This window comes from Amblyraja radiata, chromosome 34, assembly GCF_010909765.2.
Source record: "Amblyraja radiata isolate CabotCenter1 chromosome 34, sAmbRad1.1.pri, whole genome shotgun sequence".
Lineage (NCBI taxonomy): Eukaryota > Metazoa > Chordata > Chondrichthyes > Rajiformes > Rajidae > Amblyraja > Amblyraja radiata.
In genome coordinates this window covers 14860792-14874629 of record NC_045989.1, presented here as the reverse complement: position 1 = coordinate 14874629, position 13838 = coordinate 14860792, and the positions used below count along the sequence as shown (strand labels likewise).

At 43.2% G+C, this 13838-nt stretch overlaps 1 protein-coding gene across 1 annotated transcript; it reads left to right on the top strand.

The window, feature by feature from the left end:
• The first annotated feature begins 1200 nt into the window (after positions 1–1200).
• ints14 (integrator complex subunit 14) lies at positions 1201–13030 on the top strand. Its single transcript, XM_033050415.1, has 12 exons — positions 1201–1352; positions 1826–2092; positions 3554–3661; positions 4799–4954; positions 5085–5203; positions 5392–5534; positions 7983–8075; positions 8856–9000; positions 9777–9910; positions 9989–10107; positions 11630–11695; positions 12587–13030. The coding sequence occupies exons 2-12, from the start codon at positions 1871–1873 to the stop codon at positions 12836–12838; spliced, it is 1557 nt and encodes a 518-aa protein (XP_032906306.1). The 5' UTR covers positions 1201–1352; positions 1826–1870; the 3' UTR covers positions 12839–13030.
• The last annotated feature ends 808 nt before the right edge of the window (positions 13031–13838 follow it).

Sequence of the window (13838 nt, the reverse complement as noted above, 5' to 3'; positions counted from 1 at the left end):
CTAATATCAACCTCCAACCACAGCATCAAAATGTTCACTACACATTTTCATTGTAGACACCACTGCTGTTAGAATCATACAGGAATTTGTGATAGCCTATATTCCTTTAAACCTTTCCTCTCCAGGTAACTGTCCAAATGATTGGTAAACTGTGTTACTGTACCTGCCTTGACTACTTCCCTCTAGTGCAGTGGTTCCCAACCTTTTTTTGGCCATGCCCCACCTAATCACCTCTAAAATCCTGATGCCCCCACCCCTTTTTTTAACCCAAAAAACATTATTTACTCAAAATAACATCTGAAACATAAACTACATATGTTTACCTGATGGAAAATCCAAAAAAATAAAGATCGAAAATTTGGACCCAGACCCCCTTAAAAATCAAATTGCCCCCCCTGTGGGGCGTAGCCCCACGTTGGGAACCACTGCTCTAGTGGTTCTCTAAACGTCGTCTATCCATGTCCACCAGACCAGAGATGCTGTCTGGCGTGAGTTACTCCAGTACTTTTGTGTTCTAGGCAAAATTCCAACATCTGCAGTACTCCATGTCTCCCAAATTATTTTAAATGGTAGTCGAATGGAACATAGCTACTTTGCATTGTAAGCACTGAATCTATGTGGCTGTGTTGCACATATTGCACCTCGTCGTATTTGCGCATTTGAGAACCTCGACTTGAATTGATAAATAGTCCTTGGGATTTTGCAACTTTCAAGCGTTTGTAAAAACTCTTGGTTATTTTGTTTCCTCATATGTTTTGAATCCATGGTTCTCAATCTCTGGGTTTGGGTGTTTTTGTCTTGTGGGGAGAATAAAGTGGCGGCAGTGTATGGTTAAAATGAGTGGGGGCATGTGGGTCAGCACGGACTAGGCGGGCCGAAGGGTCTGACGCTGTGAACTCCCTCACCAACCCGCACTAACCGCTGCCTTTCCGCACGGAGATGGACACTAAATGCTGGATGGAGAGAAGGAACGGGTGAAGTTTCGGGTCGAGACCCTTCTTCAGACTGGGGAGACTCCCCCCCCCCCCCCCCCCCCCTTCAAGTCTGAAGAATGGTCTCGACCCGAAACGTAACCCATTCCTTCTCTCCAGAGATGCTGCTGCCTGTCCCGCTGAGTTAGTTACTCCAGCATTTTGTGTCTATCTTCGGTGTGAACCAGCATCTGCAGTTCCTTCCTCAGCTCCGCACACGGACGGTTTATTGAAGGGAACGGAACTGAAGGGGAGGGCCTGGACCGGATGTTATGTGCGGGAGCGGTGCGGAGCAAAGATACTAGAGGAGCCGGTCCAGTATCTTTGCTGCCGAGCTCACGGTGCAGGCGGCGGCGGCGGCGGCGGGGGCCCGGTCTCCGGGTAAGTGTGAACACACGTCCTCAGCTCGCTCCCGGGGAATCAACCTCCCACCCCCGGTACTACAGTATCAACAGGTCTTTCCACATCAACGGCTCCCCCCACCGTATCTGCTGTATACCCATCCCTGTATATGCTGCTGCCCCCCCCCCCCACCGTATCTGCTGTATACCCATCCCTGTATATGCTGCTGCCCCCCCCCCCCCCCACCGTATCTGCTGTTCTAACTGTGTCTGCTGCTCTCCCCCTCCCATATCTTCTGCTCTGTCTGCCCTGTATCTGCTGCTCTCCTCCCATGTCTACTGCTCTCATATTCCCACCACCCACTCCTTCAGCTGCTTGCCTCCCATTGCCATCCTCCCAACGCATGATCAGCAAGCTTGTTCCTTCGCCCATTCCATGTCCCATTGTGCTCCCTATTGTAGGGTTCGGCAACACCTAATGTCAGTATAATTATGTTGTACATTTGATTGCAGCAAATCTGAACCCTGCTGGCGTGAGTGGAAGTCTCATCAGAAACCATGCCGACTGTGGTGCTATTGGATGTTTCTCTCTCCATGACTCGCCCTGTCACCATGGAGGGCGTCGAGGAATACCAACGCAAACACTTGGCTGCTCATGGGCTCAGCATGCTCTTTGAACATATGGCGACCAGTTACAAATTGGAGTTCACTTGTCTTGTGGCTTTCTCCTCTCTGTGGGAGCTAATGGTTCCATTCACCAGGGATTACAACACTCTTCAGGTGGGACAAGGAACATTTCAGTAAAATAAATTATGGATCTACAGAGTCCCATGATAAAAATGCATTTAATAAAAATACAAAGTTAAATATAAATAAAATGCTACAATACTCGGGAGGACCACCACCCCTTTGGGATGGATTGCTGGTGTGAAAGTGGGCAGGGGATATTAAACCACAGAGCACATTAATCATGTCAAGCCAAACATAGCACAGCACAGGAACAGATCCTTCAGCCCACGATGTCTGTACTGACCTAGACCATCAAAATAAACTAAACATTCCAAATGTGTCCTAAACAAACTTATACAGTTGCAATGCAACTTCCTGACTCTATTACTCAACGCTTGACTGGTAAAGTATGCCACCTGCCAAATTTACCACCACATTCACATTTAGGGAGCTATGGATTTGAATCCCAAGATCCCTCTATGCATCAATGCTCCTAAGGGTACTGCTGTTTACTGTGTTTAAGAAGGAACTGCAGATGCTGGAAAATCGAAGGTAGACAAAAATGCTGGAGAAACTCAGCGGGTGCAGCAGCATCTGAGTTTCTCCAGCATTTTTGTCTACCTGCTGTTTACTGTATACATTGCTCTTTGACCTAAAAAGCAACACCTCAACTCGTCTGGATTAAACTCCATCTGCCATTTCTCTGCCCATATTTTCAAGTGATCTGTATCCTGCTGTACCCATTACAAGGATGTAAGCATCGTAATTGAACATTCTCATTGTCCACAACTCTGAAATTGTCATGTGAGTTGATTTGCAGCTTTCCAAATCAACTCACCATTGTTTTCATCCAAACCATTTATATATATATATCACAAACAATGGTGTATGGTTGTATATCTGCTTTATGATAGTTTATTTGTGTTCAACCAGGATTGACTCCCCTCAGTTACTGTCCTTTAGCCAGAATTGGGAAGTGTATTAATGCACTTTTGGACATGAAACAATGTGGTAAAATGAAGTGCTCCTGGACCAAAACGGTCTAAGGACTCTGGATTCCATGGCTTACATCCCTCGAGAGACTGTTCATTTACTGGAAATACCTGCAGTTGCCCATAAAGATCTAATAGTCAGATTGGGTATATCTGCATAACGCTATTTTCCTTTCACATTTATAATACTGGGAAGGATTATTATAAACAGAATGAGCAGGTATTTGACTTTCTAGTCAGAAATGCAGGTGCTAGCTGCATCCCTTTGAAAATTCTCATTGTTTCATTAACTTCATGGTCTTGCTCGTTGTATTCTGCTCCAGCCTGTAATCCTTTACAATCTCACTGTTATACTTCCACTACCTTGAATATTCTTAATTTTAATTGCTGCAACCCACAGCATTTTTGTTCACATGCCCATATAGCTCAGTGTCTTTGATGAAACTTTCATGAAGTGTCTTTAATACTTGAAATCTTCGGTTTGATGCTTGCCCGTTCTAACCACACTGATCGCTTACAGGAGTCACTGAGCACCGTGGATGACTATGACAAGACCTGCCTCGAGTCTGCTCTTACGGGGGTCAGCAACATTGTGCAGGATGAGTGGGGTGTCTGCATTCCCTGCCAGGTAACTGGACTTCCACTTTGTTTGACCACGCACCTGTTGAAATGCTCGGGAGTAATTCTGAGAGCGGCATGGTGGCGCAGCGATAGACTTGCTGCCTTACAGCGTCAAAGACCCGGGTTCAATCCTGACTGTGGGCCTGTCTTTACGAAGTTTGTACGTTCTCCCCGTGCCCTGCGTGGGTTTTCTCTGGGAACTCTGGTTTCCTCCCACACTCTAAAAGCATTCAGGTTTGTAGGTTAAGTGGCTTGGTATAATTGTAAATTGTCCCTACTGTGTGTAGGATAGTGTTACTGTGTTGGGATTGCTGGTCGGCATGGACGGTGGGTCAAAGGGCCTATTTGCACAATGTAACTCTAAACTAAACTAAACTAATTTTTGATATTGAGTGTTCCTGCTGTTGATGAATTTAGGGGTTGATTAGTTTTCAGGTTAAGGTGTGAAGAAAATGGACAAAGAAATGGGCAGATGCATATAGTTCATCTTTTGAATGTGATGTGTTTGTAGACAGTGGTGGTTTATTTCTGGAAGTTTGTATTAACCTTCAGTGCTTATTCTGAGGTTGTGTGCTTGGGGGTCTCGGGTATGGGGTCTAATAAAACAACTGCACACTAGCTTGTATTTCCATTAATTTGTTGCCTTTGCGTTGACTTCAAAATATGGTGAACAAGTTACATTAGTTATTTTCTTATGGCCTGAAATATGAGCGCGTGATCGATAATCTCTGAGACCTTATTTGACCCATTGCTCCCAGTGTTTAAATCCACCACAAATTCTTGTCTGCAGTTCTTTGCAATAGTGGGAGGGCACTGCACTGATGGCTGTACCATCATTCATTGAAGCATGGAAATCCAACTGTCCCTACCCTTTTATTCAAGCATGTTCTGCAAGAAATCAGCTGTTGAACTGTTCCGGTCTCTGGTGTCCATTGATTCTGATGCTGCTGGGTGTCAGTTAGCAACAATTGTGTTTGCCGCAATCATGTGGAAATCTTCAATAATGTGACGTTGTAATGAGATATCTTGCCTTGTAATAAAAACTGAAATTTACAATTTGCTGTTTCCACCCTCTCTCCTACTGCAACGTTTACTAATGAAATGGCCTTACTATCTGATTGGAAGTTTGTTTTATTTTCCACAGGTGATCATTGTCACAGACGGGAGCCTGGGAATAGGTCGAGGATCCCTGCGCCACTCGCTGTCCATCCTCAACCAGCACTCCGAGGACAGCAAGTTCCCACTTCCCTTCCCATTTCCATCAAAGCTGTACATTATGTGCATCGCTAACCTAGAAGAGGTATGGCATTCTGAGGGGAAATTGGACACTTTAATAGAAGAGTCACAAGGGAGAGACAGTATCTGAGACTAGCTTGGGGGTGGGTCTTTGATGTGAATATTTTTCCTTCACATTCATTTTGTTTTTCCAGCTTCAGAGCACAGATACCCTGGATGTTCTGGAATGTCTGATAGATTTAAACAATGGTGAGGGGCAGATCTTCACTATCGATGGTCCTCTTTGCCTGAAAAATGTGCAGTCTATGTTTGGGTACGTGATTGTGTGAATCTGACACTGATTGGGTGCAGGCGATCTGAGTGATGCGTTGACACAATGTGGGGTGGATTGTGTTCTGATAGGGGGGTGCATGCGACACAATTCTCTGGTGCTGCATGTCGAGAATAAATAATTTCATCTTGTTATCTCAATTCCACCATTCTCTTTTTTTCATACTGTAGGAAACTGATTGACCAAGCCTACTCTCCGTTTCATGCTGTGCTGAAGTGTGGGCATCTGGTTTCTGATATGCAGATGTTTCCGAGACCAGAACCTGTCATCATTGATGAAGAACTGGAGCCCATGCCTAAATCTATCAATACAGGTGTGTTTTAGATTCAGAGTTGTACAGTACAGAAACCGACCCTTCGGCCCAACTTGCCCATGCCCACGGTGATGCCAATCAGGCCTGGTCCCATTTTCCCACTTTTGGCCTATTTCCCTCTAGTCCTTTCCTATCCAAGTACTTATCTAAATGTCTTATACTGCAATTATATCAGCCTCTACCACTTCCTCTGGCAGCATGTCCCTTATAATTGCCACTCTATGTGAAAATCTTACCCCTCAGGTCCAGTTTAAATTTTGCCCCTCTTATCTTAAGCCTGTGTCTAGTTTTAGATTCTGCCACCCCAGGAAAAAGACCCTTTCAAACCCCTTATTATTGTATAAACCTAAATGGTGGCCGACTAGGAAAAGGGGAGATGCAGCAAGACCTGGGTGTCATGGTACACCAGTCATTGAAAGTGGGCATGCAGGTGCAGCAGGCAGTGAAGAAAGCGAATGGTATGTTAGCTTTCATAGCAAAAGGATTTGAGTATAGGAGCAGGGAGGTTCTACTGCAGTTGTACAGGGTCTTGGTGAGACCACACCTAGAGTATTGCGTACAGTTTTGGTCTCCAAATCTGAGGAAGGACATTATTGCCATAGAGGGAGTGCAGAGAAGGTTCACCAGACTGATTCCTGGGATGTCAGGACTGTCTTATGAAGAAAGACTGGATAGACTTGGTTTATACTCTCTAGAATTTAGGAGATTGAGAGGGGATCTTATAGAAACTTACAAAATTCTTAAGGGGTTGGACAGGCTAGATGCAGGAAGATTGCTCCCGATGTTGGGGAAGTCCAGGACAAGGGGTCACAGCTTAAGGATAAGGGGGAAATCCTTTAAAACCGAGATGAGAAGAACTTTTTTCACACAGAGAGTGGTGAATCTCTGGAACTCCCTGCCACAGAGGGTAGTCGAGGCCAGTTCATTGGCTATATTTAAGAGGGAGTTAGATGTGGCCCTTGTGGCTAAGGGGATCAGAGGGTATGGAGAGAAGGCAGGTACGGGATACTGAGTTGGATGATCAGCCATGATCATATTGAATGGCGATGCAGGCTCGAAGGGCCGAATGGCCTACTCCTGCACCTAATTTCTATGTTTCTAATAAGATCACCTCTCAGCCTTCTATGTTCCAGTAAGAATAATTCTAATCTATCCTACATCAGAATATCAGCATGCTCCTCTCCTAACTCACCTTCTTCCACATCCTTCTCCCTGCTGAATAGCAATAACAAGTCATTTAGGAACTCGCTCTTGTTACCTGGCTCCACACATAGATTTCCATTTTGGTCTTGAAGGTAACCTACTCTTTTCCTAGCTATCCGGATTTTGGGATTATCCTTAATACTGCTTGCCAAGACTACGTCGGGTCCTTTTCATCCCTCCTTGTTTCTTGCTCTCTCCGATATCCCTTGTAAACATCAAATAACTCAATGGGAATAAATCACCTATACCTGATATATGCTTCCTTCTTAATTTTGATCAAACCTACAATTTCCTTTTTAAACCAATATTCTCTAATCTTACATCTTTGCAACTTACTCTTAGAAGAACATGCTAACTGAATTATTACGTTCTTGCCTTTAAATTCTTCCCTTCCCCTACTGATCGGATGTCATTTTCCCTCAGGCAGTTGCTCCCAATCCACTTTTGGCAGACCCTGCTTTTGTTGTTGAAATCAGCCCTTTCCCTATTCAAGACTTTAACATCCTTCTCCTTTTCCACGACTGCCTTGTATTTACTTGCTATGGTAATGGTTTACAAAGGGTTCTTCCACTGGCACCTCTACTGCTTACCCGCAATTCACTGGCCGGCGGGCAGCTCTTTTTCCTGATTTGAATAAACTTGAATGAACTTTGCTTAAATCGATGAATGCCATTCACTTTAACCCTTTATTTGTAGGAACAAGTTCCACATTCTGACTACTGTCTGGGTAAAGAGGGGTTTTTCTTTTAGGATTATAATAACATGCAAGGTGAGCATTTTGATGCTCACTTGTTAATTATCAATTCTTACGATGATGGTATTTTGCAGACTTGCAGAGTGTGACCAATTTATCAAACTGCAGAGCAAAGAAACATTCTCATTAGCCAGTAATAGACTACCAATCAGTACATTGGCACTGTTTGCATACCTTGATACCTTTACCCTCCCGAATTCTATCATTTTGAAAGAACCTAATGACTGAGCATATCCACAGAGATTCAGCTGCCTCAATGATGTTGGATGTGATGATGTCTGGGGACAGGCATTGGGCCATCTTAGTACGTTCATAGTAAACACTGTGTACTATCTTAACACTGTGCATGTCTATCCATGTTCTCCAGAGATGCTGCCTGACCAGCTGAGTTACTCTAGCACTTTGTGTCCTTTACTATGTACTCTAAATTCCAGGATTGCATGGAGAGAGGAAGTCCTGTTATTTTTTAAACAATTATTTTCTCTTTTTAGAGTTGGATATCGTAGGATTTATAAAGATCGCTGATATTGCCAGTCCACCGGTCCTATCTCGGCATTTGGTCTTACCTATAGCTCTGAATAAAGGTGAGGTGTTCCTTATTGATAGAGTATTGATAAAGTATTGAGTATTGATAAATAGTACCAGATGCACTGGAGCATCCTTTTGCTACTGTGGGCACACAAAAAAATATTCACTCTAACTCAGAAGTTAGAGAAAGCAAGGAAATGGAAGTGTGTAAAGCTGTGAAATGCATGCCGGAGCTGATGCTGAAACTGAATCAAAAAGAGAATGTGGACATGCCCAACAGATCCAGCAGTGTGTGTGGCATGAGCAAAACATGCTACCATCACAGCTGGCTAACCTTTTGAAGAACTGACTAGTTCTGATACAAACAGGAACCCAAGTCCCTGGAGCTGTAAGACAGTTGTACCAGAGGGGTTTTGCAGAACATTACTGCACAAATCACAAGCGGACCCTCTCAAAGGAGTATATTCATGTAGAAATCAATGCTCATCTCATGAGCCATTTCATTCCAGAATAAGTCTGTGGTTCTTCGTTGGCCATCCAACAGAGACTCTGCCTCGTCAATCTCTGCTGAGTGCGTCTTCCTGGTGTGAGCCAGAATTTGTGTTGTGACGATGGGAATGCAACAACTCTGCAGAGAGAGATATGGAAATGGGGCCTAACAGATTTGAAATAAAGGTGGAAAATGCTGGAGACACCCAGAAATTGTGGATAGAAACTAAGTTAACTTGTAAGCTTGAGGATTGGGGCACTGTTATGTGATATTTTTTGTCAGTGTAGTGATGTTTCTTTAGAAAGCAGAATGGTAACTGGGTGTTTATTTTTATTTTTCTTGTTAGAAGGTGATGATCTGGGAGGCGGTTTACCCGAAGAAACTGAAGATGAGAATTCTGCTTCTCAGATTGCAGGAAAGATGCCGTCGTTTTGTGTCTTGCTACATGGCAGTCTGAAAGTAGAAGGGATGGTTGCCATCGTGCTGCTTGGGTGAGGAGCTTACAACTACATCCTGTAAAATGACACCTTGTTTGAAAAACATGCACTATGTACTGAGCAGGGCAAAGGACATTTACTGTCACGTACACCAATTGGTGTAGTGAAATTTGAGTTGCCATTTGCAGCACACTAATAAGAATAAAACACAGCATTAAAGAATTTAACTTAATTAAATATCGTGGAAAAATGTTATAATAATTCCCTGCTATGTCAGGTGTGAAAGGGCCTCCAATAATAGAAAAATAGTTGGAATGTGAATTTGGACAAAGTCCTGTTTATTAAATTATACTGGACTAATGGTCGATCACCTTCTAGAAAAGAGGAGGGAAATTAGAAGAGTTAGTGCATTTCCTCTGGCAAACCTGAATTCCAGCCTTGTTACATTCCCTTTGTGTGGGAGAAGGAATCCGACGTCATTCTCTTCAGCCCTGCTCACTGATCTGTGTACTCTCCACAAACCTTGTTTATTTTGGTCAAAGCGACTGACTGCATGATTCAATCCTAACTTATAATTAGTATTTTTGGCTCGGTACTCATTAAAGAGAATGTCATTGCCTGTAATGACTCATGTACGGGGTAATGATTATGGCAAGCAATGGTTTGTCATAAATGGGAGACGTTGCACTTTTATCCCCAATCCTAGTTTTGCCTCCGATTTCCACCTCTCATGCCTGATTCATTCCCTCTTTTCCCTTACTGGAACCTGATGATTGTGCTTCACTGATTTGCTTGTCTGATAATGATGTTATGCGTTTTGGTTTCTTCAGGCCAGACTGGTATGGGATGCTGTACTCACAGGCTGATAGCAAAAAGAAATCCAATCTGATGATGTCCTTGTTCGAGCCCGGTCCTGAGCCTCTCCCCTGGCTTGGTAAGATGTCACAGCTGGGACCCATTCTAGGTGAGTATGAAGTAGGATTTCCTAAACCACTTTCACCATATTTTCTCAACATTAAATCATCACTTTGATTGATTTCAGGTGCTGAAGAAAACCCCTATGGTGAAGATGACAGCAGGAGCCCATTTCCCCTTCAGCCACGGACGAAGCGCAGTTATGCACAGAATGTGACCGTCTGGATTAAGCCTAGTGGACTGCAGGTTGGTACTGTGTGTCATTGTATGGTGGCCTGCAGGTTCATGAACTACCAATTATCACCAAACTGGCTGATGATTGGGCATGTGAGTCTTTACCTTGATGTTTAAGGTGGCGCAGCGGTAGAATTGCTGCTTTATAGTGCCAGAGACCCGGGTTCTATCCTGACTACGGGTACTGTCTGTATGTTTTCCCCGTGACCATGTGGGTTTTCTCTGGCTTACTCCCATGCTCCAACACATACAGGTTTGTAGATTCATATTTGGTAAAAGTGTCCCTAGTGTGTAGGATAGTGTTAGTATATGGGGATCGCTGGTCGGCACGGACTCGGTGGGCTGAAGGGCGTTTCCACACTGTATCTTTAAACTAAAGTGAACTAAACTATAATATACCTAAGGAAAGAGTAGGTCCGCACTGGGACCAAAATGTAATCTATGTATGAGCCAGGGCATATAAGATTGGCCTTAAATGAATATTTTTTGTCACTTATCTGAAAGTGGTGACTCAAGTAGACAATATGGTGATGAAGGCATTTATCGTGCTCATCATCATTGCTCAGGGGGTATTGGGACTGAAGTTGGGATATCATGTTGTAACTGTACAAGTCGTTAGTGAGACCACACAGACACTGTCTGGTTGCCCAGTCATTAAGCTCGAAAGGATCCAGATTAGATTCATGAGGATGTTATCGGGACTGGAGGGCTTAAGTTATAAGAGGCTGGTTTGGCTGGGACATTTTCCCTGAAGTGTATGAATCTGTTGAGTGATCTTTAAAATCCATAAAATCTCAATGGTCTATAAAATCATGATGGCCAATTACAAGGTGGATGGGCAGTCCGTTTTCCAGGGAGGGTAATCTAAAACTAGATGGCATTGTTTTAAGATGAGAGGGGTGACATTTTAAAAGGACCCGAGCAGCAACGTTTTCAGAGAGGGTGTTGCATATATGGAATGAGCTTTGAGAAGAAACTAGAGGTGGGTAGATTAACATTTAAAAGACAATTGGATGGGTTTTTCAAATGGAGTAGTGGTATCTGGAGCAAGCTGCCAGAGGAGGTGATGGAGGCAGATGCAATTACATTGTTTAAAAGATGTTTGGACAAATACTTGTATTGAAAATGCATAGAGGGACACAGGCCAAAACAAATGGGACTTACAAATAACGGTATAACACTTGGCAAAGACGAGGTTGGGCCACATTACAGTGGTCTATTTCTGTACTGTACGATTTTGTGATGTGTGAAGAGACAATAGTTCATTTCATAAATTGGTGTTGGTATCAGTTTCTGAAGTCTGCTGGTAAAGAGCAAAACCAAATGCAGTTACTGCATTTCTGTGGGACTCCTCCATTGCAGGCTCTGAGATGAGGTCCGCTGTAAACTTTTGAGGCACCTGTATAATCCTTGCAGGGATTCACAGCATTGGTAGCATCAACCAGACATCTGGAAATAGAAACATTTCTTAACATATTCAGACCTAAATGTTGCCTTTCGCTGGTCCTTGATCACTTCTTTCTCCTATCTTTAGACCGATGTTCAGAAGATTTTAAGAAATGCTCGGAAACTTCCAGAAAAGACACAGACATTCTACAAGGTAAATGGCTGATCCATAGAAAATTTGCGTTAACTATTTCGGGCAGTCAATAATAAAACTGAAGGACAATAACAATTTCCAAGTCCTAGATTTAAGCAACAGAGTATATTCATTGTACTTGGTTATTAAGACTTGGCTACCCAGGTGGCCATCATTTGATTATTTTGTCACTGCAAATCTGGGGATTTGTCATTCGAGGTATGCATTGCACACTGTGCTAACTGGAAAGGCTGCTATCTGCAGCAAAAATACTATATGAGAGCTCTGCACTTTGAGAGGTTACCCTCAGTGTAATGTTCCATAGCACAAACAGCACATTTCACTCTCTCTAAAATAACAACAAACCTTTTCTGAAACTATGATTTTTTTTTTTCTCTGCACCAGCATTTTGTGTTTACATAATTTGTCTTTTAGAGAGTGAACTCCAAATTACGTTGGAAATAGACATTGGAAGCGCAAGAGTGCAAGAGCTTAGAAACATTCACTTTACCTTGATTTTCACAGCTAAGTATTCGGAGGATTATCTTTCTCTATTAGTTTGTATCTTGTGGAAATTTACACTTAACTCGATGGGCCAAAGGGCCTGTTTCCACACTGTTTCACTAAACTAAACTGGGGGATTAGAAATGCTGATCTTGTTTGTGATTGTGGGGAGTGGCTAGCTTGGATCTGGTGTACAGTCTAGACTTACAGTAATTAGCATGATTAATGGCTGAACAGTCTTTGAGACCTCAGTTGACGATCTCACTGGGAGTGCAATATGTGTAAGAAAACAGTATGGATGCCTCTGCTGGACACCTTGATTAGGTACTGTCTACGCCTCAGCCTCCAATCTGCACTGAGCACACATTTTAAAAGCTTCCAGTCCCTCAGTCTATGTTTATTTTGCAGGAACTGAATCGGTTGAGAAAGGCAGCTCTTGCGTTTGGATTTTTGGACCTTCTGAAAGGTGTGGCAGACATGCTGGACCGTGAGTGTACACTCCTCCCAGACACGGCGCATCCCGACGCTGCCTTCCAGCTCTCCCATGCTGCCCAGCAGCTGAAGCTGGCCAGCACTGGGAACTCTGAATATGCAGCTTATGAACACAATATCACTCCGCTGCAGACAGACTTTTCCAGCAGCAGCACTGACAGAATTTGAGTGAAGCGGAAGTGGTATTTCTGGTTCACTTTTGAGGACCTTTTTTGATGTTTCAGTGCTGTGCACAGGATACAGTGAAGGACATGCGGCTGTAAAAGAACCATTGCTGCAACATTTCTCTGGGATCTCAGTGCATCACAAGCAAGTCTACACTCTATATTTTTAAATAAATAAGCTTTTGTTACTGTTGAAGCAGATTCCGATCTCTATAATTAGATAGCAATCTTCATGCTGAGGTTACGTGGCAACTGGAACAAAGGTTGCAGTGTAAGATCTTTTAAATAGTGGTTGGGAAAGTGTGACGTTGATCCCTGAAAGCAGCCATCTTTCATTGGTATAGGCACTCAGCACCTGTCAGCTTAATCAGAATGCAAACAAATTTAGGGAAGAAATCTGACTCTCCCAGTTTGACCTTTCAGAATCTGGACCTATGACACTTCAGCCATTTCAGTATGAAGTTTATGTTAAACAAATTAAAACTGGACGGACTATGGGAAACAAGCCAAGTGGCCTTTCAGGCCCATCTCTGGCTGTTCCCCTTATGATTAAACTGTCTTTCGTCACAGAGAACAGACTTCCCACATTTGACTCAATTTCCACTTCACACTGCCTCTAAAAAGCAAACAACATAATTAAAGATTTGACCCACCTCGGTCATTCCTCCTTCTCCCATCCCACAAAAGGTAAAGAAGCTTGAAAGTGCACACCACCACATTCAGGAACAGTTTCTTCCCCTCTGTCATCAGGCTTCTGAATGGTCCTACCATAAGCTATGGTAATGTCTGATTCACCTCTACCCCATTGTGGACAATAGACTTTGCATGTAGAACAGATATAGTACAATACTGAGAACTATATCCTGCACATCTTCCCCATTGCTCTATCTATTGTACATGAGTTTGACTTGATTGTATTTAAGTATGGTATATCTGATCTATTTGGATAGCATGCAAAACAAAGCTTTTCACTGTACCTCAGTACACATGACAGTACATATACA